The sequence below is a fragment of the Hyla sarda genome, chromosome 11 (genome assembly GCF_029499605.1).
Source record: "Hyla sarda isolate aHylSar1 chromosome 11, aHylSar1.hap1, whole genome shotgun sequence".
Lineage (NCBI taxonomy): Eukaryota > Metazoa > Chordata > Amphibia > Anura > Hylidae > Hyla > Hyla sarda.
Window position 1 is genome coordinate 3,820,111 of NC_079199.1, and position 24,468 is coordinate 3,844,578.

At 51.1% G+C, this 24,468-nt stretch overlaps 2 protein-coding genes across 3 annotated transcripts in view; one reads left to right on the forward strand and one right to left on the reverse strand.

Moving 5' to 3' along the window:
* PTPN21 (protein tyrosine phosphatase non-receptor type 21) overlaps window positions 1-11,362 on the reverse strand; it is a 53,888-nt gene extending 42,526 nt beyond the window's left edge. The window contains exon 1 of one of the 2 annotated variants that reach the window (XM_056545945.1): window positions 11,095-11,362. The gene's annotated coding sequence lies outside the window, so the exon portion shown is untranslated. The remainder of the gene's footprint in view (window positions 1-11,094) is intronic. The other variant, XM_056545946.1, reaches the window with a different exon arrangement.
* A 4,802-nt stretch (window positions 11,363-16,164) lies between these two features.
* Window positions 16,165-24,468, forward strand: part of ZC3H14 (zinc finger CCCH-type containing 14) — a 42,283-nt gene continuing 33,979 nt past the window's right edge. The window contains 1 exon segment of the mRNA XM_056546168.1: window positions 16,165-16,317. Coding sequence (XP_056402143.1) covers window positions 16,282-16,317 — 36 coding nt within the window. The 5' untranslated portion in view covers window positions 16,165-16,281.

Below are 24,468 nucleotides of genomic sequence, written 5' to 3' on the forward strand. Positions count from 1 at the left end.
AGCAGCAGAGGGTTCAGCACCTGGGAAGAAGAGGAGGAGCAGCAGAGGGTTCAGCACCTGGGAAGAAGAAGAGGAAGAGCAGCAGAGGGTTCAGCGCCTGGGAAGAAGAAGAGGAGGAGCAGCAGAGGGTTCAGCGCCTGGGAAAAAGAAGAGGAAGAGCAGCAGAGGGTTCAGCGCCTGGGAAAAAGAAGAGGAGGAGCAGCAGGGGGTTCAGTGCCTGGGAAAAAGAAGAGGAGAAGCAGCAGAGGGTTCAGTGCCTGGGAAGAAGAAGAGGAGGAGCAGCAGAGGGTTCAGTGCCTGGGAAGAAGAAGAAGAGGAGGAGGAGCAGAGGGTTCAGCGCCTGGGAAGAAGAAGAGGCGGAGCAGCAGAGGGTTCAGCGCCTGGGAAGAAGAAGAGGAGAAATAAGAGAGGGATCAGCACCAGGTAGAAGGAGAAGGAGAGGGGTCAGTGCAAGGGAGAAGGAGGAGGAGGAGAAAACCTGCAAAAAAAATTTGCCCCAATTGATCCTGTTTAAATGGTAAATTTGGTGGGAACCTAACTGAGGCCCAAGTGCCCCACTCTGAGCTTAATATTGTATTTCTCTACTATATATCCTCATGAACCTCCAGTTCACCGATACCAGAGAGGAACATGTGACAAGAGACAACTATATCATCACAGTTATTAATAATCACATTCCAGCCATGTCCGGGTAATATAACTACAGCCGGGCCTCACCCTACACATTATATAACCGCCTGATAACAGGTGAGAGGAATATTTATAGTCAGACGTGAGTCACAGACATTATTATAGTATCAGGGAGCGCAACGGTGGAGAAAAGATGTGGAATCTGCATAATGTGCCACACATGACATAAGAAGAGTATTTCAGGAACTGTATGAATAGACTTCCTTAGTATAGTCCTGTACAAGAGGGAGGGAGTCCACAAGAGATTATGTACATAGATTGTACTGATCCTGAGTTATATCCTGTATTATACTCCAAAGCTGCACTCACTATTCTGCTGGTGAGGTCACTGTGTACATACATTACATTACTTATCCTGTACTGATCCTGAGTTATATCCTGTATTATACCCCAGAGCTGTACTCACTATTCTGCTGGTGAGGTCACTGTGTACATACATTACTTATCCTATACTGATCGTGAGTTATATCCTGTATTATACTCCAGAGCTGTACTCACTATTCTGCTGGTGAGGTCACTGTGTACATACATTACATTACTTATCCTGTACTGATCCTGAGTTATATCCTGTATTATACCCCAGAGCTGTACTCACTATTCTGCTGGTGGGGTCACTGTGTACATACATTACATTACTTATCCTGTACTGATCCTGAGTTATATCCTGTATTATACTCCAGAGCTGCACTCACTATTCTGCTGGTGAGGTCACTGTGTACATACATTACATTACTTATCCTGTACTGATCCTGAGTTAGATCCTGTATTATACCCCAGAGCTGTATTCACTATTCTGCTGGCGAGGTCACTGTGTACATACATTACATTACTTATCCTGTACTGATCCTGAGTTATATCCTGTATTATACTCCAGAGCTGCACTCACTATTCTGCTGGTGAGGTCACTGTGTACATACATTACATTACTTATCCTGTACTGATCCTGAGTTATATCATGTACTATACTGCAGAGCTGTACTCACTATTCTGCTGGTGAGGTCACTGTGTACATACATTACATTACTTATCCTGTACTGATCCTGAGTTATATCCTGTATTATACCCCAGAGCTGTACTCACTATTCATCTGTACACCAAATTCCAATCTGTTGAAAAGAAATCTATCTGCATTATTGTGGTCAGATAAGTTGTTTGTTCTTTTCACAATGATGATAATAATAAATAATAATAAATAATAATAATAATAATAATTCTGCCACAACTATCTTCCCGTCTGTGCCCGTGTGGCTGGGATTATTGCTGCAGATCACCCCGGGCTATAGAATCTTCTTGGGCGTTACTTATATACACACGAGGACTGTATAACCGGTCATTATGGGGATTATTCATCCTTGTATACAGGATCTTCCCTCCAATGATTATTAGACAATGACACCAGGTGTCGGGGGGTTTGGTTTCTGGGACAATGTAAATCTATATGTTTGTCCTGCAATCAAATGCTTTTCAACCAATGTGCCTCCAGCTGTTTGGCTGTCCGGGCATGCTGGGAGTTGTAGTTTTACAAAAACTAGAGAGTCACTCTGATTGGGAAACACTGCTGGGTGACTGCTGAATGTAGAACAGTGTTTCCCAAAACATGGTACCTCCAGCTGTTGCAAAACTACAATTCCCAGCATGCTTAGAAAATTTGTCTGGACATGCTGGGAGTTGTAGTTTTGCATCAACAGGAGACACACTAGTTGATCTGGGCACGATGGAAGTTTTAACAGCTGGAGGCCTACTAGCTGTTACTGGGAGTTGTAGTTTTGCAACAGCTGGAGGTACCCTGGTTAGGAATCACTGCTCTAGGTCAACTGCTAAATGTAGGACACTGTTGGACTATGTTTTCCAACCAGTGTGCCTCCAGCTGTTCCAAAGCTACAACTCCCAGTGTGCCAGGACAGCCTTTGGAATCTGGGCATGCTGGGAGTTGTTGGAGGCACACTGGTTGGGAAGCAGTGGTCTACAGTGAGTGTCTCCAGCTGTTGCATAACTACAACTCCCAGCATGCCCAGATTCCAAAGGCTGTGATGGCACACTGGGAGTTTTAGATTAGCAACAGCTGGGGCACCCTGGATGGAAAACACTGCTCAATCCCTTAAAGGGGTACTCCGGTGGAAAACTTTTTTTTTAATTTTTATTTTTTTTAAATCAACTGGTGCCAGAAAGTTAAACAGATTTGTAAATTAACGGACAAAAGATAAAGAATCTGGCACTGCTGAAGCCGCGGCAAGTGGGCAGCCAAAGGTGAGAATATGAAGCAAAATCAATCTGTATGGTGCTCAGTCCAGAAACATCAAATAAATTCAAACAGGCGAAGATAAAATAGTAGACGGCACTCACCCAGGTAGAAGCTTCAGTATATTTTTTATTAAACAGACAGGACCTAAGGCTGAGGTCCTCGGCATTCCTGTTTGTTCACCTGTCTGACACCGCCACTCTGTTATACTGAAGCTTCTACCTGGGTGAGTGCCGTCTACTATTCTAACTTCGCCTATTTAGATTTGTAAATTACTTCTATTAAAAAATCTTTACCCTTCTAGTAGTTATTAGCTGCTGAATACTACAGAAGAAATTATTTTCTTTTTGGAACTCTCTGCTGACATCATGAGCACAGTGCTCTCTGCTGACATCTCTGTCCATTTTAGGAACTGTCCAGAGCAGGAAAGGTTTTCTATGGGGATTTTCTCCTACTCTGGACAGTTCTTAAAATGGACAGAGGTGTCAGCAGAGAGCTCTGTGCTCGTGATGTCACCAGAGAGCTCTGTGTTCCAAAAAGAAAATAATTTCCTCTGTAGTATTCAGCAGCTAATAAGTACTGGAAGGATTAAGATTTTTTTATAGAAGTAATTTACAAATCTGTTTAACTTTCTGGCACCAGTTAATAAAAATAATAAAAGAGTTTTCCACCGGAGAACGGTACCCCTTTAACTATCACAAGACACAATACAAGCAGGAGCTCAGTGCAGACTGTTTTTGTTATTAATTCAATGTATTAGTTGTATGCAGCATGCTCCCCCTAGTGGTGGAACCGGGCAGCAACATTTTAATTCTGCATCTCCATAAATTTTGAACTGAACTCCAAACTGTTACACTCTGCCGCAAGCACCGGCCGTGAACGCAGAGTCCCTGTGTCCACGTCTGCCGGCGGGGCCGGGATTCGCATCGCGGGACGCGCCCGCATGCGAATCCCGGGCCGTCACTCACCATGTTCCGCTGCCGCCTCCTCTCCTGTGTCTCGGCTCCGGCGCGCACGTCTCCATCTCCTAGGGCGCGAGCACCGGAGCTCTGAAATTTAAAGGGCCAGTACGCCCATAATTACTGTTTGCACCTGACACTACATTATAAAGTCCCTGCACCTCCCACACTTCCCTGCCGGATCTTCAGTGCTCCTAGCCTGAGATTAAGCGACCCTTCCAGAGCCTACCCTTGTATCCAGACCTTCCGCTACGTTATTAGACTCCGCACCTTCTGCTACGTCTGACTACGCTATAGCCTTGTCCTTCAGTACCTTGCCTTGCCCAGCTACCTGTGTGGTCGAGCCGTGTCGGGGGTAGCGACCTGGGTGTCGCCTGCCGCAGCAAGCCCACCCTGCCTTGTGGCGGACTCTGGTGAAGACCAGCGGCACCTTAGACTCCGCTCCCCGATACGGTCCGAGTCATCAGCCACACAGGTTGGTGGATCCACATCCAGCTCCGTAACACAAACCCTGCGCAGACATAAGAAATGAACGTCTACATCATTAGGAATCTGAAACACTGACCGAACGATAAAATGAAGTGGAGATTCCCTTCATACAGACATGACGGGGACCCTACACCGATGGCCTTTGTTTCTGAGTATCTAAGCAGCCGGCACATAGCTCCGTCTTGGAGCGGAGCCTCATATCTCTCCATCACACTCGTGGAATTCTTGTGGGTTTATTCAGCTGCCAACTAGAGATCAATTTTTGCCAAGTTGAGCGGCTGCAGAGGAGAAAACACAAGACCCGTGACTCAGTGCCCACTGGCTGCAGAGGTGAAGCTGGCACCGGGCGCTGGACCACACCTGACCCGCATGAAGCTGCCCCCGATAATTCATGGAATGTTCCAGAACATCAGCTCTAACTCATCAGCAGGGCAGGGGCTCCAGGGACACATCAAGCTGGGCAGAGATTAACCCTTGACATGCCGGCTGCCTGATGCATTTGTGACTGAACCCTGCACCACTATGAGCACCGATCCCCAGCTATAATCTACATCAGTGTTTCCCAACAAGTGTGCCTCCAGGTGTTTCAAAACTACAACTCCCAGCATGCCTGGACAGCCAAAGGCTGGGAGTTGTAGTTTTGCAACACCTGGAGGCACCCTGGTTGGGAAACACTGATGTAGATGGGTTATATATTTTTTTTAGCACAATAGAAATGAGCACTATCCCTTTATAAAGGCCTATTTAATGGAAATCCACTCGTATACTATAGCCATGTACCCAGCAGCACTGGGGGAGGGGCTTTTAAGGGGTACTCCGCCGCTAGACATCTTATCCCCTTCCCAGTGATCTCCCTACTGCATCCGGCGTTCGTTTAGAGCCCCCTCCCATAGACTTGCATTGAGGGGGTGTGGCCGTGACGTCACGAGCGTCTTCCGGCACATAGCAAAGTTCGCTCCGTGTACCGGATGTCTGGGGTGCTGCAGCCGAGATAGCCAGGACCCCCACAATCTGACATCTTATCCCCTATCCTTTGGACAGGGGATAAGATGTCTAGGGGTGGAGTACCCCTTTAAAAGGGGATTCTAGAAGATACATATAAAGTGCTCTGTCTGACATAAAAAAAAAAAAAAAGTCCATACTCACCTGCCGCCAATCCCCGGGCAGGTGCTGGTTCATGCAGAAAATGCTGGTGTAATGAAGAAAACTGTGTCCTTGTAGAGAAATGTGACCCTCTGCACACCCTCGGCTACAGAGACACAGTTTTCATCATCCCCGGTCCCCCGCACTCCATCCCCGCTGCCCTCGCAGTTAAAAGGGGTACTACACTGGCCAGTGTTGGGAATGAAATATGCTGAATGCTGTTTTCGCACTGCGGGGGTAGGCCGCGCCCCTTGTGACGTCATTCCCATGACCCCCGCAGCGCGAATACCGAGTCCGGCATATTTAGTTCCGAACACTGGCCAGTGGAGTACCCCCTTAAATATTCTATTCATATCCTGGAATACCCCTTTAACATCATCCACAATGATCAGGTCCAGCAGGTTGGGCCCGGTGTCTGACCAGACAAGGTGATCGACAATAAATGGAAACTCATTGGGTGGAATTTACTACAACAGGTTGTTGTTTGTTTCACGTGTTTTCTGCTTGGCATTTCGTCTGTCGTGTCGCACGGCCTGGGGTAACTTTGGCTATTACAACTTTCTGGAGTCGGCACAGGCAGTTTTCTAAGCGCAGTTGCAGTTGGCGTGGATTTGCGACATTTGGAGGTTGGTCGCACATCGTAAATACATTACCACCAAACACAACCATCTAGTCAGCAACTTTAGAAATATTTTATATGAAAAAAGTTGCAAACTTCTGCCGCAGAAAATGACTGCGCCAAACCATTGCGACAAAGAGAAACAAATAAATAAATCTCCAAGCATAATGATGAATTCCCCCCGATGTATCCAGAAACCTCCCTCGTGCCGGATATAGTTTGTACATTTTACTGTCCTGATCATTCTGTGAAGCTGATCAGCATACAAGGGGCCACATAGGCCGTAACCTACAGGGGACACAAGGAACAGCCCGCAGGGAGCACACAAGACACACCTGAAGGCAGGGGCCACAGTACCCCATCAGCATGCACAGGGGCCCAGACCCTTAATCTTCAGATCACAGATAAATCTTATTTACCCCCTAAGTTTGGGTTCTAAACCCAGAAAGGGGTTCTCTGGTGAAACACAAATTTTTTAAATCAACTGGTGCCAAAACAGATCTGTAAATTACTTCTATTTAAAAATCCTAATCCTTCCAGTACTTATCAGCTGCTGTATGCTCCACAGGAAATTGTGTAGTTCTTTCCAGTCTGACCGCACTTTTTGGCCCATATTCCACACTTTGGATTCCATACGAATTCTGCTCCCAAACCACATCCCATTATTTTCAATAGGAATCTGTGCCACAGAACTACAGAGCATTTACGGTGAATAGATGGACCCAAGTGCAATTGTGGCACCGCTGAGGACGGGCATGGACCCGGCACCGCTGAGGACGGGCATGGATCCGGCACCGCTGAGGACGGGCATGGATCCGGCACCGCTGAGGACGGGCATGGACCTGGCACCGCTGAGGACGGGCATGGATCCGGCATAAAGGGGATCTTACGGAGCATGAAGTAGTAGTAGCCATGTACCCAGTCCCTTATAGGAGCGGTCTTGAATGTATAGGTCTCCAACTGTTGCAAGTACACAACCTGTAGCCATCAGGCATGCTGAGAGTTGTGGTTTTGCAACAACTTAAAAAAATAAATAAATAAATAAAAAAAAAAAGGCACAGATCTCTGCATAATAGAATTAAAGCCATTCCAATAATAAGTCCAATCCAGGCCCTGCAAGATCCGCAGCTGGGTGAATGACACCCTATCCCCCGCCACCCCGTCCATTCATAGGGTGAAAGCTGCAGGAGACTCCATGATACGATACCAGTGACATCACCAATACTGCCCCCCCCCCCCCCCCATCCATTCATAGGGTGAAGGTGCAGGAGACTCCATGATACGATACCAGTTACATCACCAATACTGCCCCCCCCCCCATCCATTCATAGGGTGAAGGTGCAGGAGACTCCATGATACGATACCAGTTACATCACCAATACTGCCCCCCCCCCCCCATCCATTCATAGGGTGAAGGTGCAGGAGACTCCATGATACCAGTGACGTAGAGATGAGCGAACTTATCCTGCATAAATTAGTTCAGCTTTCAGGTGCTCCGGTGGGTTGGAAAAGGTGGATACAGTCCTAGGAAAGAGTCTCTTAGGTCTGTATCCACCTTTTCCAGCCCACGGGAGCACCTGAAAGCTGAACTAATTTATGCAGAAAAAGTCATCAACTGCCGAGCCGAGAAGTTCGTGATGAATCGAATTTACTGCAAGTTCGCTCATCTCTACCAGTGACAGCCGCGCATAATACAATCATAATAATTTATACAATACTCTTGATGCTTTCTGTACAACCACATTATAGAGTTTGCATCTCCTGACGGTAATACTGTCCGTACAACATAGCAATGCGTACTTCCAGATGTCGCAAAACTACAACTTCCAGCATGCCCGGACAGCCAACGGCTGGGAGTTGTAGTTTTGTAACAGCTGGGGGTCCACAGTTTGTAGACCACCGATGTAGCGGATCAGAATTTACAGCGAAGGGATCACAAAATCCAATGACAACGTATCAGCAATGATGACTCAATGTAACAAAATGAACACTAGATCATTAACCCCTTAATTGACTGTCAGGATCACAACAGCAGAGACCAAACCATTACGCGTGGTGAGGATAGTGATCCCCTGCACTCTGCATTATCCTTCCCATAATCCCTGAGCAAATAAATACAGATCCAAAAATACTACAAGACCTGATGATGATGATGATGATGAGAGTGCGGGGTCCACCCCCGGCTGTCATTACACTGGAGCCCTCTCAGCTATTCCAAATGTGCGAGAGCGGAGCGAGGGGACAGGCTGCCCTGCCAAGACCTGGATCCCCCCCCGGCTAGAGTCACAGCGCTTAATATAGAGCTATGAAAATCCCATCTAAACTTCCAAGAAAGACCCCCCACCTCCACCCCGAGCCCGGCTGACCCCAAAACCTGCACCCACCTCTGACCCTACAGCAGAACTGACAATGGATCATCCCATAAAGGTGCAAACAGATACAGCGCCTCGCCGCCGCCGAGATACTACTCCACAGCGCCTCGCCGCCGAGATACTACTCCACAGCGCCTCGCCGCCGAGATGATACTCCACAGCGCACCGCCGCCGAGATGATACTCCACAGCGCCTCGCCGCCGAGATACTACTCCACAGCGCCTCGCCGCCGAGATACTACTCCACAGCGCCTCGCCGCCGAGATGATACTCCACAGCGCCTCGCCGCCGAGATACTACTCCACAGCGCCTCGCCGCCGAGATACTACTCCACAGCGCCTCGCCGCCGAGATGATACTCCACAGCGCCTCGCCGCCGAGATGATACTCCACAGCGCCTCGCCGCCGAGATGATACTCCACAGCGCCTCGCCGCCGAGATGATACTCCACAGCGCCTCGCCGCCGAGATGATACTCCACAGCGCCTCGCCGCCGAGATGATACTCCACAGCGCCTCGCCGCCGAGATGATACTCCACAGCGCCTCGCCGCCGAGATGATACTCCACAGCGCCTCGCCGCCGAGATGATACTCCACAGCGCCTCGCCGCCGAGATGATACTCCACAGCGCCTCGCCGCCGAGATGATACTCCACAGCGCCTCGCCGCCGAGATGATACTCCACAGCGCCTCGCCGCCGAGATGATACTCCACAGCGCCTCGCCGCCGAGATGATACTCCACAGCGCCTCGCCGCCGAGATGATACTCCACAGCGCCTCGCCGCCGAGATGATACTCCACAGCGCCTCGCCGCCGAGATGATACTCCACAGCGCCTCGCCGCCGAGATGATACTCCACAGCGCCTCGCCGCCGAGATGATACTCCACAGCGCCTCGCCGCCGAGATGATACTCCACAGCGCCTCGCCGCCGAGATGATACTCCACAGCGCCTCGCCGCCGAGATGATACTCCACAGCGCCTCGCCGCCGAGATGATACTCCACAGCGCCTCGCCGCCGAGATGATACTCCACAGCGCCTCGCCGCCGAGATGATACTCCACAGCGCCTCGCCGCCGAGATGATACTCCACAGCGCCTCGCCGCCGAGATGATACTCCACAGCGCCCCGCCGCCGAGATGATACTCCACAGCGCCCCGCCGCCGAGATGATACTCCACAGCGCCCCGCCGCCGAGATGATACTCCACAGCGCCCCGCCGCCGAGATGATACTCCACAGCGCCCCGCCGCCGAGATGATACTCCACAGCGCCCCGCCGCCGAGATGATACTCCACAGCGCCCCGCCGCCGAGATGATACTCCACAGCGCCCCGCCGCCGAGATGATACTCCACAGCGCCCCGCCGCCGAGATGATACTCCACAGCGCCCCGCCGCCGAGATGATACTCCACAGCGCCCCGCCGCCGAGATGATACTCCACAGCGCCCCGCCGCCGAGATGATACTCCACAGCGCCTCGCCGCCGAGATGATACTCCACAGCGCACCGCCGCCGAGATACTATACAGCGCACTTGATAAATTCAGCACCAATGCATTTTCCAATGCATTTCCATCTAAAATAGACTTGCATCATGTTCTAAAAATCCTCTACAGCAAAAGTTGCAGAAAAGTCGCAAATATTTAGACAGCGACTTTCAGTGCGACAAATTTAGACAAGAAAAACCAGTCTAAATCCTTTGATAAATCTTCCCCAGTGTATCGCCGCTGAGATACTATACAGTGTATCGCCGCTGAGATACTATACAGTGTATCGCCGCTGAGATACTATACAGTGTATCGCCGCTGAGATACTATACAGTGTATCGCCGCTGAGATACTATACAGTGTATCGCCGCTGAGATACTATACAGTGTATCGCCGCTGAGATACTATACAGTGTATCGCCGCTGAGATACTATACAGTGTATCGCCGCTGAGATACTATACAGTGTATCGCCGCTGAGATACTATACAGTGTATCGCCGCTGAGATACTATACAGTGTATCGCCGCTGAGATACTATACAGTGTATCGCCGCTGAGATACTATACAGTGTATCGCCGCTGAGATACTATACAGTGTATCGCCGCTGAGATACTATACAGTGTATCGCCGCTGAGATACTATACAGTGTATCGCCGCTGAGATACTATACAGTGTATCGCCGCTGAGATACTATACAGTGTATCGCCGCTGAGATACTATACAGTGTATCGCCGCTGAGATACTATACAGTGTATCGCCGCTGAGATACTATACAGTGTATCGCCGCTGAGATACTATACAGTGTATCGCCGCTGAGATACTATACAGTGTATCGCCGCTGAGATACTATACAGTGTATCGCCGCTGAGATACTATACAGTGTATCGCCGCTGAGATACTATACAGTGTATCGCCGCTGAGATACTATACAGTGTATCGCTGCTGAGATACTATACAGTGTATCGCCGCTGAGATACTATACAGTGTATCGCTGCTGAGATACTATACAGTGTATCACTCTACTATCACCAGTCCATAAGCTGCACAATATGTTACACTGTATCCCTCCTGCGCTACACACTAGATACAGTGTATCCCTCGCACCTGTTGCTCTCTCCTCCGGGTGGTATACAGGGGTCCGGCTCTTGTCTCCCGGGGTCCGGTTCTCCTCACACAGTCCCGTAGTCTCCGGTCTCTGCTCCCTCCGCTCGCTTCCTGTCTGTCTGCGGATCAGTGCGCGCTGTGATGAGGTCGGGGGGAAGGAAGAATAAAACTTTCTCGTTAAATAGTCCGTCCCGCTGCCATAGTCCCATGGAGTGCCAGCTGTGCCGGGCAGGGGTGTCTGGCATCGGCCATACAGATAATGAAAGAGAGAGGGATGTAGTCCTGCGCGGAGGGACACAGGGCTGAGGGAGGGATCTGTGCCGCCTGCTGCCCATGATGTCAGGGGGTTGGAATGCCAGGCAGCGGAGATGGCAGGGACAGCTGCTCCTCAGAGGGCACTGCAATACATGGCACACATACAAACTAGTGCAACTACAACTCCCAGCATTCCCAGGGAGCAGAGCACTAACAATCAGCTGCAGATATGAAGTAAACATAATGCAGTGTATCCCAACTAGAGTGTCTCCAGCTGTTGCGAAACTACAACCCCCAGCATGCCCGGACAGCCTTTTGCTGTCCAGGCATGCTGGGGGTTTTAGTTTTGCAACAGCTGCAGGCACATTGGTTGGTCAACGAATGCTGGGAGTTATAGTTTTGCAACAGCTGGAGGCCCGCTTGGCCCTAAGCATGCTGAGAATTGTAGTTTTGCAACAGCTGGAGGCACCCTGATTGGTCCAGGCATGCTGGTAGTTATAGTTTTGCAACAAATGAAGGCACCCTGGTTGGTCCAGGCATGCTGGTAGTTGTGCAGCAGCTGGAGGCACCCTGGTTGGTCTGGGCATGCTGGGGGTAGTAGTTTTGAAACAGCTGCAGGCACACTGATTTTCTGCACATGCGGGGAGTTGTAGTTTTGCAACAGCTGGAGGCACGCATGGTCTAAGCATGCTGAGAGTTGTAGTTTTGCAACAGCTGGAGGCAGCCTGGTTGGTCTAGGCATGCTGGGAGCTGTCTCCTGCAACAGCTGGAGGCATCCTGGTTGGTCCGGACATGCTGAGAGTTGTAGTTTTGCAACAGCTGGAGGCATACTGGTTGGTTTGGGCATGCTGGGAGTTGTAGTTTTGCAACAGCTGGAGGCATACTGGTTCAGAAACACTTGCATAATGTGTAAGTGGCAATCAGTGGTCTGATACTGGGAGTGACATATATTTAGGCAGAATTGGCTTTCAGGAGTTTAGAAAAGCTGGGTGATAATGGTGACCTCATTATGTCTGACTCCACTTTTCCAGAAATATATAAAACACTTAAAGGATTAGAAAACAGAAAAGAAAAACTTCCACATAAAAGAAGAATTCTGATCTGGTTATATACATCTGATGCCAGGGTCAGGCAGGCTGGTGTATATACTGTATATATATATATATACCATGAGAGTCAGAGAGAGGCAGAGTCCTGGAGATGAGTCGGCTCCTGAGGATCCCAAATATGTGCTCCACATTACTGCGACATTACTCATTGTTTACCACAGTGCGCAGCCCTCACCCTGCCCGCAGCTACGTGGAAAAGAATACACACAAAAGGGAGCTGCCCCAAGAGCTAACACTCTAATAAGGATCAGTACAGGATCAGTAATGTAATGTATGTACACAGTGATCTCACCAGCAGAATAGTGAGTACAGCTCTGGCGTATAATACAGGATATAACTCAGGATCAGTACAGGATAAGTAATGTAATATATGTACACAGTGACCTCACCAGCAGAATAGTGAGTACAGCTCTGGGGTATAATACAGGATATAACTCAGGATCAGTACAGGATAAGTAATGTAATGTATGTACACAGTGATCTCACCAGCAGAATAGTGAGTACAGCCCCGGAGTATAATACAGGATATAACTCAGGATCAGTACAGGATAAGTAATGTAATGTATGTACACAGTGACCTCACCAGCAGAATAGTGAGTACAGCTCTGGAGTATAATACAGGATATAACTCAGGATCAGTACAGGATAAGTAATGCATGTACACAGTGACCTCACCAGCAGAATAGTGAGTGCAGCTCTGGAGTATAATACAGTATATAACTCAGGATCAGTACAGGATAAGTAATGTAATATATGTACACAGTGATCTCACCAGCAGAATAGTGAGTACAGCCCCGGAGTATAATACAGGATATAACTCAGGATCAGTACAGGATAAGTAATGTAATGTATGTACACAGTGACCTCACCAGCAGAATAGTGAGTGCAGCTCTGGAGTATAATACAGGATATAACTCAGGATCAGTACAGGATAAGTAATGTAATGTATGTACACAGTGACCTCACCAGCAGAATAGTGAGTGCAGCTCTGGAGTATAATACAAGATATAACTCAGGATCAGTACAGGATAAGTAATGTAATGTATTTACACAGTGACCTCACCAGCAGAATAGTGAGTACAGCTCTGGAGTATAATACAGGATATAACTCAGGATCAGTACAGGATAAGTAATGTAATGTATGTACACAGTGATCTCACCAGCAGAATAGTGAGTGCAGCTGTGGAGTATAATACAGGATATAACTCAGGATCAGTACAGGATAAGTAATGTAATGTATGTACACAGTGACCTCACCAGCAGAATAGTGAGTACAGCTCTGGAGTATAATACAGGATATAACTCAGGATCAGTACAGGAGAAGTAATGTAATGTATGTACACAGTGACCTCACCAGCAGAATAGTGAGTACAGCTCTGGAGTATAATACAGGATATAACTCAGGATCAGTACAGGATAAGTAATGTAATGTATGTACACAGTGACCCCACCAGCAGAATAGTGAGTACAGCTCTGGAGTATAATACAGGATATAACTCAGGATCAGTACAGGATAAGTAATGTAATGTATGTACACAGTGACCTCACCAGCAGAATAGTGAGTGCAGCTATCAGGTATAATACTGAATGTAACTAAGAATAAGTAATATAATAAATTTATGCTGCAATTAGTAAATATCACTTACAATACACAACAGAGACGTAGGAGTAAAGCAGCGCTGTCAGTACTTGAAAACACTCATGGACGCGGTAACATTTCTTATAAAATCCCATTTATAGAGGGCAGAGTCGTACAGGGTATACAATCATCTTGGGGCCATGTTATGGGAAAGGTTTTGGTGTTTTCCTTTCTTTCCATTTATATCAGTGAGATCGGACGCAGCGTCTTCTCTCTGTATCTGGCGGCAGGTTGTGACCATTGATCTGTCCGCTAATCCGATCGTCTCCGCCATATGTTGTCTGATCGCAGGATAATCCCTGAGGAGTCCTGAAGATATTTGTAAGTCCCTGTAATACTGACAGGAATAAATGAGCAGAACATTAAATATAAATCTTCTTTGTTCTCCTGTCATCTCTGCTCATCCATAACACATCAGTAAGGGGTTAATATCTATGGGGTCTCCTATTATTCCCTGATGGTCGGGTACTCGGATTCTAACATGGCATATTATACAACCAATAGAGGAGGAGGACAGAGGAGTGTGGAGGAGGAGTACAGAGGAGTCTGGGGGAGGACAGAGGAGCCTGGAGGAGAAAGACAGAGGAGTCTGGAGGAGGACAGAGGAGTCTGGAGGAGGAGGACAGAGGAGTCTAAAGGAGGAGGAGGACAGAGGAGTCTAAAGGAGGAGGAGGACAGAGGAGCCTAAAGGAGGAGGAGGACAGAGGAGTGTGGAGGAGGAGGACAAAGGAGTCTGGAGGAGGAGGACAGAGGAGTCTGGAGGAGGAGGAGGACAGAGGAGTCTGGAGGAGGAGGAGGACAGAGGAGCCTAAAGGAGGAGGAGGACAAAGGAGTCTGGAGGAGGAGGACAGAGGAGTCTGGAGGAGGAGGAGGACAGAGGAGTCTGGAGGAGGAGGAGGAGGACAGAGGAGCCTAAAGGAGGAGGAGGACAGAGGAGTCTAAAGGAGGAGGAGGACAGAGGAGCCTGGAGGAGAAAGACAGAGGAGTCTGGAGGAGGAGATAGGGGTCTGGAGAAGGAGGACAGAGGAGTCTAAAGGAGGAGGAAAGAGGAGTCTGGGGGAGGAGGAAAGAGGAGTCTGGGGGAGGAGGACAGAGGAGTCTGGAGGAGGAGGACAGAGGAGTCTAAAGGAGGAGGAAAGAGGGGTCTGGAGGAGGAGGACAGAGGAGTCTGGAGGAGATAGATGGTGGCTGTTATTTTATGAGGAGCCTTATATGTGGCCTCTATGATATCTATAAGTGAGAAATGGTCATGGACAGGGGTTTCTTTTTGAAAAACATTTAAAGGGGTACTTTTTTAACTGATCATAAAGTAAATAAATAAAGGTGTACTTCCCTCAGGTATAGCCTCCCGGACTTTTCTGGTGCCGGCCATGACATTGCACTGCCGCTCAGTCTATCACCGGCCGAGGCGGACATCACTGCATCACGCGATTGGCTGGAAGAAGAACCGCGGCGGAGGCCGGCGGCAGGAAACCGGAGGAGCGGCGGGAGGTAAGTTCTATCCCGGAGTACCCCTTCAGGGGAAGATTTATCAAAACATGATAAAAAAGAAAATGGCAGCAGCCGCAGCACACATAGTCAAACGTTTCCCCCCCATCCACCACGCGGAGGTGGCCTCATGTCGGATGGGACCCTCACACACCTCAGCTGGGCACATGGCCTCTGACTGGGTGACATGTTGGATCCACTATGAATCCAAACCACCTCCTGTGAAATAGGGGAGGGGGTGCACGGCTACAGAGGGGGACACTGCACCCAAATTACACTAAAATGTAGCCAGCACCTAAACCCAACATTTATCAAAACCTGTGCAGAGGAAGAGCGATGCAGTCGCCCATAGCAACCAATCAGACCCCAGCTTTTATTTTTCACAGGCCTTTTTAAAAATGAAAGGATTGAACTTATTGGTTACTATGGTCAACTGCACCGCAGTCCTGTGTAATGGGGGATAGCCCTGGGGAAGTTTTCATTCACTGACAGCAAAAAGAGATAGTACAGGGGTTATTGACAGGAGTGGGCGGGGCTGTACGCTCTGCGGTCCGTGCTTGTAATTCGTCCTCCGCCCCGCGAGGTGTCGCTGTGAGGCCGGTGATAAGTGAGCGCTGTGCTGCGGCCTCGCTATCTTCCTGCCCCGCTGTGGTGTCCGGTAACCGGCGTCTGTATCCGGGATCTTAGAGCCGCAACATGGAGATCGGGACGGAGATCAGCCGCAAGATCCGGGTGTGTGACCTGGGGGCTGTGTGTATATTGGGGGGAGGATGTGTGTATATTGGGGGGAGGATGTGTGTATATTGGGGGTGGACACTAGTGATGGGGGGGATGTGTGTATATTGGGGGGGGGGGGGGACACTAGTGATGGGGGGGACACACTAGTGATGGGGGGGGGGTGTGTGTGTGTATATTGGGGGAGGACACTAGTGATGGGGGGGGGGGGACACTAGTGATGGGGGGGGGGACACTAGTGATGGGGGGGGGGACACTAGTGATGGGGGGGATGTGTCTATATTGGGGGTGGACACTAGTGATGGGGGGATGTGTGTATATTGGGGGGGTGGACACTAGTGATGGGGGGGATGTGTCTATATTGGGGAAGGACACTAGTGATGGGGGGATGTGTGTATATTGGGGGAGGACACTAGTGATGGGGGGATGTGTGTGTATATTGGGGAGGACACTAGTGATGGGGGGGGGGATGTGTGTATATTAGGGGTGGACACTAGTGATGGGGGGGATGTGTATATATTGGGGGGTGGACACTAGTGATGGGGGGGGGGATGTGTGTATATTGGGGGGGTGGACACTAGTGATGGGGGGGGGGATGTGTGTATATTGGGGGGGTGGACACTAGTGATGGGGGGGGGGATGTGTGTATATTGGGGGGATGGACACTAGTGATGGGGGGGGGATGTGTGTATATTGGGGGGGGTGGACACTAGTGATGGGGGGGTGGGATGTGTGTATATTAGGGGTGGACACTAGTGATGGGGGGGATGTGTATATATTGGGGGGTGGACACTAGTGATGGGGGGGGGGGGGGGATGTGTGTATATTGGGGGGGGTGGACACTAGTGATGGGGGGGGGGATGTGTGTATATTGGGGGGGTGGACACTAGTGATGGGGGGGGGATGTGTGTATATTGGGGGGGATGGACACTAGTGATGGGGGGGGGATGTGTGTATATTGGGGGGATGGACACTAGTGATGGGGGGGGGATGTGTGTATATTGGGGGGGTGGACACTAGTGATGGGGGGGGATGTGTGTATATTGGGGGGTGGACACTAGTGATGGGGGGGATGTGTGTATATTGGGGGGTGGACACTAGTGATGGGGGGATGTGTGTATATTGGGGGTGGACACTAGTGATGGGGGGTGGGATGTGTGTATATTAGGGGTGGACACTAGTGATGGGGGGGATGTGTATATATTGGGGGGTGGACACTAGTGATGGGGGGGGGGATGTGTGTATATTGGGGGGGTGGACACTAGTGATGGGGGGGGGGATGTGTGTATATTGGGGGGGTGGACACTAGTGATGGGGGGGGGATGTGTGTATATTGGGGGGATGGACACTAGTGATGGGGGGGGATGTGTGTATATTGGGGGGGTGGACACTAGTGATGGGGGGGATGTGTGTATATTGGGGGGTGGACACTAGTGATGGGGGGGATGTGTGTATATTGGGGGGTGGCACTAGTGATGGGGGGGATGTGTATATTTGGGGGGTGGACACTAGTGATGGGGGGGATGTGTGTATATTGGGGGGTGGACACTAGTGATGGGGGGGATGTGTGTATATTGGGGGTGGACACTAGTGATGGGGGGGATGTGTATATTTGGGGGGTGGGACACTAGTGATGGGGGGGATGTGTATATTTGGGGGGTGGACACTAGTGATGGGGGGGATGTGTGTATATTGGGGGTGGACACTAGTGATGGGGGGGATGTGTGTATATTGGGGGTGGACACTAGTGATGGGGGGGATGTGTATATTTGGGGGGTGGACACTAGTGATGGGGGGGATGTGTGTATATTTGGGGGGGTGGACACTAGTGATGGGGGGGGGATGTGTGTATATTGGGGGTGGACACTAGTGATGGGGGGGATGTGTGTATATTGGGGGTGGGACACTAGTGATGGGGGGGGATGTGTGTATATTGGGGGTGGACACTAGTGATGGGGGGGGATGTGTGTATATTGGGGGTGGACACTAGTGATGGGGGGGGATGTGTGTATATTGGGGGGAGGACACTAGTGATGGGGGGGATGTGTGTATATTGGGGGTGGACACTAGTGATGGGGGGGATGTGTGTATATTGGGGGGGACACTAGTGATGGGGGGGATGTGTGTATATTGGGGGGGACACTAGTGATGGGGGGGATGTGTGTATATTGGGGGGGGGACACTAGTGATGGGGGGTGGGATGTGTGTATATTGGAGGGAGGACACTAGTGATGGGGGGGGATGTGTGTATATTGGGGGAGGACACTAGTGATGGGGGAGGATGTGTGTATATTGGGGGGAGGACACTAGTGATGGGGGGGATGTGTGTATATTGGGGGGGAGGACACTAGTGATGGGGGGGGGATGTGTGTATATTGGGGGGAGGACACTAGTGATGGGGGGGGGGATGTGTGTATATTGGGGGGAGGACACTAGTGATGGGGGGGGGATGTGTGTATATTGGGGGGAGGACACTAGTGATGGGGGGGGATGTGTGTATATTGGGGGGTGGACACTAGTGATGGGGGGGATGTGTGTATATTGGGGGGAGGACACTAGTGATGGGGGGGGACACTAGTGATGGGGGGGGACACTAGTGATGGGGGGGATGTGTCTATATTGGGGAAGGACACTAGTGATGGGGGGGATGTGTGTATATTGGGGGAGGACACTAGTGATGGGGGGGGGATGTGTGTATATTGGGGGGTGGACACTAGTGATGGGGGGGGATGTGTGTATATTGGGGGGTGGACACTAGTGATGGGGGGGGGATGTGTGTATATTGGGGGGAGGACACTAGTGATGGGGGGGGGATGTGTGTATATTGGGGGGAGGACACTAGTGATGGGGGGGGATGTGTGTATATTGGGGGGGAGGACACTAGTGATGGGGGGGGGATGTGTGTATATTGGGGGGGAGGACACTAGTGATGGGGGGGGGATGTGTGTATATTGGGGGGGAGGACACTAGTGATGGGGGGGGGATGTGTGTATATTGGGGGGAGGACACTAGTGATGGGGGGGGGATGTGTGTATATTGGGGGGGAGGACACTAGTGATGGGGTGGGGATGTGTGTATATTGGGGGGGAGGACACTAGTGATGGGGGGGGGGGACACTAGTGATGGGGGGGGACACTAGTGATGGGGGGGGATGTGTGTATATTGGGGGGTGGACACTAGTGATGGGGGGGATGTGTGTGTATATTGGGGGAGGACACTAGTGATGGGGGGGATGTGTGTGTATATTGGGGGAGGACACTAGTGATGGGGGGGGGGACACTAGTGATGGGGGGGGGGACACTAGTGATGGGGGGGGGACACTAGTGATGGGGGGGGGACACTAGTGATGGGGGGGGGACACTAGTGATGGGAGGGGGACACTAGTGATGGGGGGGGATGTGTGTATATTGGGGGAGGACACTAGTGATGGGGGGGATGTGTGTGTATATTGGGGGAGGACACTAGTGATGGGGGGGGATGTGTGTATATTGGGGGTGGACACTAGTGATGGGGGGGGATGTGTGTATATTGGGGGTGGACACTAGTGATGGGGGGGGGATGGGTGTATATTGGGGGTGGACACTAGTGATGGGGGGATGTGTGTATATTGGGGGGGGTGGACACTAGTGATGGGGGGGGGGATGTGTGTATATTAGGGGTGGACACTAGTGATGGGGGGGATGTGTATATATTGGGGGGTGGACACTAGTGATGGGGGGGGATGTGTGTATATTGGGGGGTGGACACTAGTGATGGGGGGGATGTGTGTGTATATTGGGGGAGGACACTAGTGATGGGGGGGATGTGTGTGTATATTGGGGGAGGACACTAGTGATGGGGGGGGACACTAGTGATGGGAGGGGGACACTAGTGATGGGGGGGGATGTGTGTATATTGGGGGAGGACACTAGTGATGGGGGGGATGTGTGTATATTGGGGGAGGACACTAGTGATGGGGGGGATGTGTGTGTATATTGGGGGGGAGGACACTAGTGATGGGGGGGGGATGTGTGTATATTGGGGGGGAGGACACTAGTGATGGGGGGGGGGGGGGATGTGTGTATATTGGGGGGTGGACACTAGTGATGGGGGGGATGTGTGTATATTGGGGGGTGGACACTAGTGATGGGGGGGATGTGTGTATATTGGGGGGTGGACACTAGTGATGGGGGGGATGTGTGTATATTGGGGGGAGGACACTAGTGATGGGGGGGGGATGTGTGTATATTGGGGGGGAGGACACTAGTGATGGGGGGGATGTGTGTATATTGGGGGGAGGACACTAGTGATGGGGGGGGGGGATGTGTGTATATTGGGGGGGAGGACACTAGTGATGGGGGGGGGGATGTGTGTATATTGGGGGGGAGGACACTAGTGATGGGGGGGATGTGTGTATATTGGGGGGATGTGTGTATATTGGGGGGTGGACACTAGTGATGGGGGGAGATGTGTGTATATTGGGGGGTGGACACTAGTGATGGGGGGGTGGGATGTGTGTATATTGGGGGGGGATGTGTGTATATTGGGGGTGGACACTAGTGATGGGGGGATGTGTATATTGGGGGGTGGACACTAGTGATGGGGGGGGTGGGATGTGTGTATATTGGGGGGGATGTGTGTATATTGGAGGAGGACACTAGTGATGGGGGGGGATGTGTATATTGGGGGGTGGACACTAGTGATGGGGGGGTGGGATGTGTGTATATTAGGGGGTGGACACTAGTGATGGGGGGTGGGATGTGTGTATATTAGGGGTGGACACTAGTGATGGGGGGATGTGTATATATTGGGGGGTGGACACTAGTGATGGGGGGGATGTGTATATTGGGGGGTGGACACTAGTGATGGGGGGTGGGATGTGTGTATATTGGGGGAGGACACTAGTGATGGGGGGTGGGATGTGTGTATATTGGGGGAGGACACTAGTGATGGGGGGATGTGTGTATATTGGGGGGAGGACACTAGTGATGGGGGGGGATGTGTGTATATTGGGGGAGGACACTAGTGATGGGGGGGGGGGATGTGTGTATATATTTGGGGGGTGGACACTAGTGATGGGGGGATGTGTGTATTGGGGGAGGACACTAGTGATGGGGGGGATGTGTGTATATTGGGGGGTGGACACTAGTGATGGGGGGGATGTGTGTATATTGGGGGGTGGACACTAGTGATGGGGGGGGATGTGTGTATATTGGGGGGTGGACACTAGTGATGGGGGGGGTGTGTGTATATTGGGGGGTGGACACTAGTGATGGGGGGGATGTGTATATATTTGGGGGGTGGACACTAGTGATGGGGGGGATGTGTGTATATTGGGGGAGGACACTAGTGATGGGGGGGATGTGTGTATATTGGGGGTGGACACTAGTGATGGGGGGGATGTGTGTATATTGGGGGGAGGACACTAGTGATGGGGGGGGGGTGTGTGTATATTGGGGGGTGGACACTAGTGATGGGGGGGATGTGTGTATTGGGGGGTGGACACTAGTGATGGGGGGGATGTGTGTATATTGGGGGGTGGACACTAGTGATGGGGGGGATGTGTGTATATTGGGGGGTGGACACTAGTGATGGGGGGGGATGTGTGTATATTGGGGGGTGGACACTAGTGATGGGGGGGGTGTGTGTATATTGGGGGGTGGACACTAGTGATGGGGGGGATGTGTATATATTTGGGGGGTGGACACTAGTGATGGGGGGGATGTGTGTATATTGGGGGAGGACACTAGTGATGGGGGGGATGTGTGTATATTGGGGGTGGACACTAGTGATGGGGGGGATGTGTGTATATTGGGGGGAGGACACTAGTGATGGGGGGGATGTGTGTATATTGGGGGGAGGACACTAGTGATGGGGGGGATGTGTGTATATTGGGGGGAGGACACTAGTGATGGGGGGGATGTGTGTATATTGGGGGTGGACACTAGTGATGGGGGGGGGGATGTGTGTATATTGGGGGGAGGACACTAGTGATGGGGGGGATGTGTGTATATTGGGGGTGGACACTAGTGATGGGGGGGATGTGTGTATATTGGGGGTGGACACTAGTGATGGGGGGGATGTGTGTATATTGGGGGAGGACACGAATGATGGGGGATGTGTGTATATTGGGGGCTGCACACTAGTGATGGGGGGGATGTGTATATATTTGGGGGGTGGACACTAGTGATGGGGGGGATGTGTGTATATTGGGGGGAGGACACTAGTGATGGAGGGGATGTGTGTATATATTTGGGGGGTGGACACTAGTGATGGGGGGATGTGTGTATATTGGGGGTGGACACTAGTGATGGGGGGGATGTGTGTATATTGGGGGAGGACACGAATGATGGGGGGGGGATGTGTGTATATTGGGGGAGGACACGAATGATGGGGGATATGTGTATATTTGGGGGGCTGCACACTAGTGATGGGTGGGGATGTGTGTATATTGGGGGAGGACACTAGTGATGGGGGGGATGTGTGTATATTGGGGGTGGACACTAGTGATGGGGGGATGTGTGTATATTGGGGGGAGGACACTAGTGATGGGGGGGGATGTGTGTATATTGGGGGTGGACACTAGTGATGGGGGGGGGATGTGTGTATATTGGGGGGAGGACACTAGTGATGGGGGGGGGGATGTGTGTATATTGGGGGTGGACACTAGTGATGGGGGGGGGGGATGTGTGTATATTGGGGGGAGGACACTAGTGATGGGGGGGATGTGTGTATATTGGGGGTGGACACTAGTGATGGGGGGATGTGTGTATATTGGGGGAGGACACTAGTGATGGGGGGGTGTGTGTGTATATTGGGGGGAGGACACTAGTGATGGGGGGATGTGTGTATATTGGTGGGTGGACACTAGTGATGGGGGGGATGTGTGTATATTGGGGGGAGGACACTAGTGATGGGGGGGATGTGTATATTGGGGGGAGGACACTAGTGATGGGGGGGATGTGTGTATATTGGGGGGAGGACACTAGTGATGGGGGGGGGGATGTGTGTATATTGGGGGGAGGACACTAGTGATGGGGGGATGTGTGTATATTGGTGGGTGGACACTAGTGATGGGGGGGATGTGTGTATATTGGGGGAGGACACTAGTGATGGGGGGGATGTGTGTATATTGGGGGTGGACACTAGTGATGGGGGGGATGTGTGTATATTGGGGGTGGACACTAGTGATGGGGGGGATGTGTGTATATTGGGGGTGGACACTAGTGATGGGGGGGATGTGTGTATATTGGGGGTGGACACTAGTGATGGGGGGGATGTGTGTATATTGGGGGTGGACACTAGTGATGGGGGGGATGTGTGTATATTGGGGGTGGACACTAGTGATGGGGGGGATGTGTGTATATTGGGGGGAGGACACTAGTGATGGGGGGGGATGTGTGTATATTGGGGGAGGACACTAGTGATGGGGGGGATGTGTGTATATTGGGGGTGGACACTAGTGATGGGGGGGGGATGTGTGTATATTGGGGGGAGGACACTAGTGATGGGGGGGATGTGTGTATATTGGGGGTGGACACTAGTGATGGGGGGGATGTGTGTATATTGGGGGAGGACACGAATGATGGGGGATGTGTGTATATTGGGGGCTGCACACTAGTGATGGGGGGGATGTGTATATATTTGGGGGGTGGACACTAGTGATGGGGGGGATGTGTGTATATTGGGGGGAGGACACTAGTGATGGAGGGGATGTGTGTATATATTTGGGGGGTGGACACTAGTGATGGGGGGGATGTGTGTATATTGGGGGAGGACACGAATGATGGGGGGGGGATGTGTGTATATTGGGGGAGGACACGAATGATGGGGGATATGTGTATATTTGGGGGGCTGCACACTAGTGATGGGTGGGGATGTGTGTATATTGGGGGAGGACACTAGTGATGGGGGGGATGTGTGTATATTGGGGGTGGACACTAGTGATGGGGGGATGTGTGTATATTGGGGGGAGGACACTAGTGATGGGGGGGGGATGTGTGTATATTGGGGGGGTGGACACTAGTGATGGGGGGGGGATGTGTGTATATTGGGGGGATGGACACTAGTGATGGGGGGGGATGTGTGTATATTGGGGGGGTGGACACTAGTGATGGGGGGGATGTGTGTATATTGGGGGGTGGACACTAGTGATGGGGGGGATGTGTG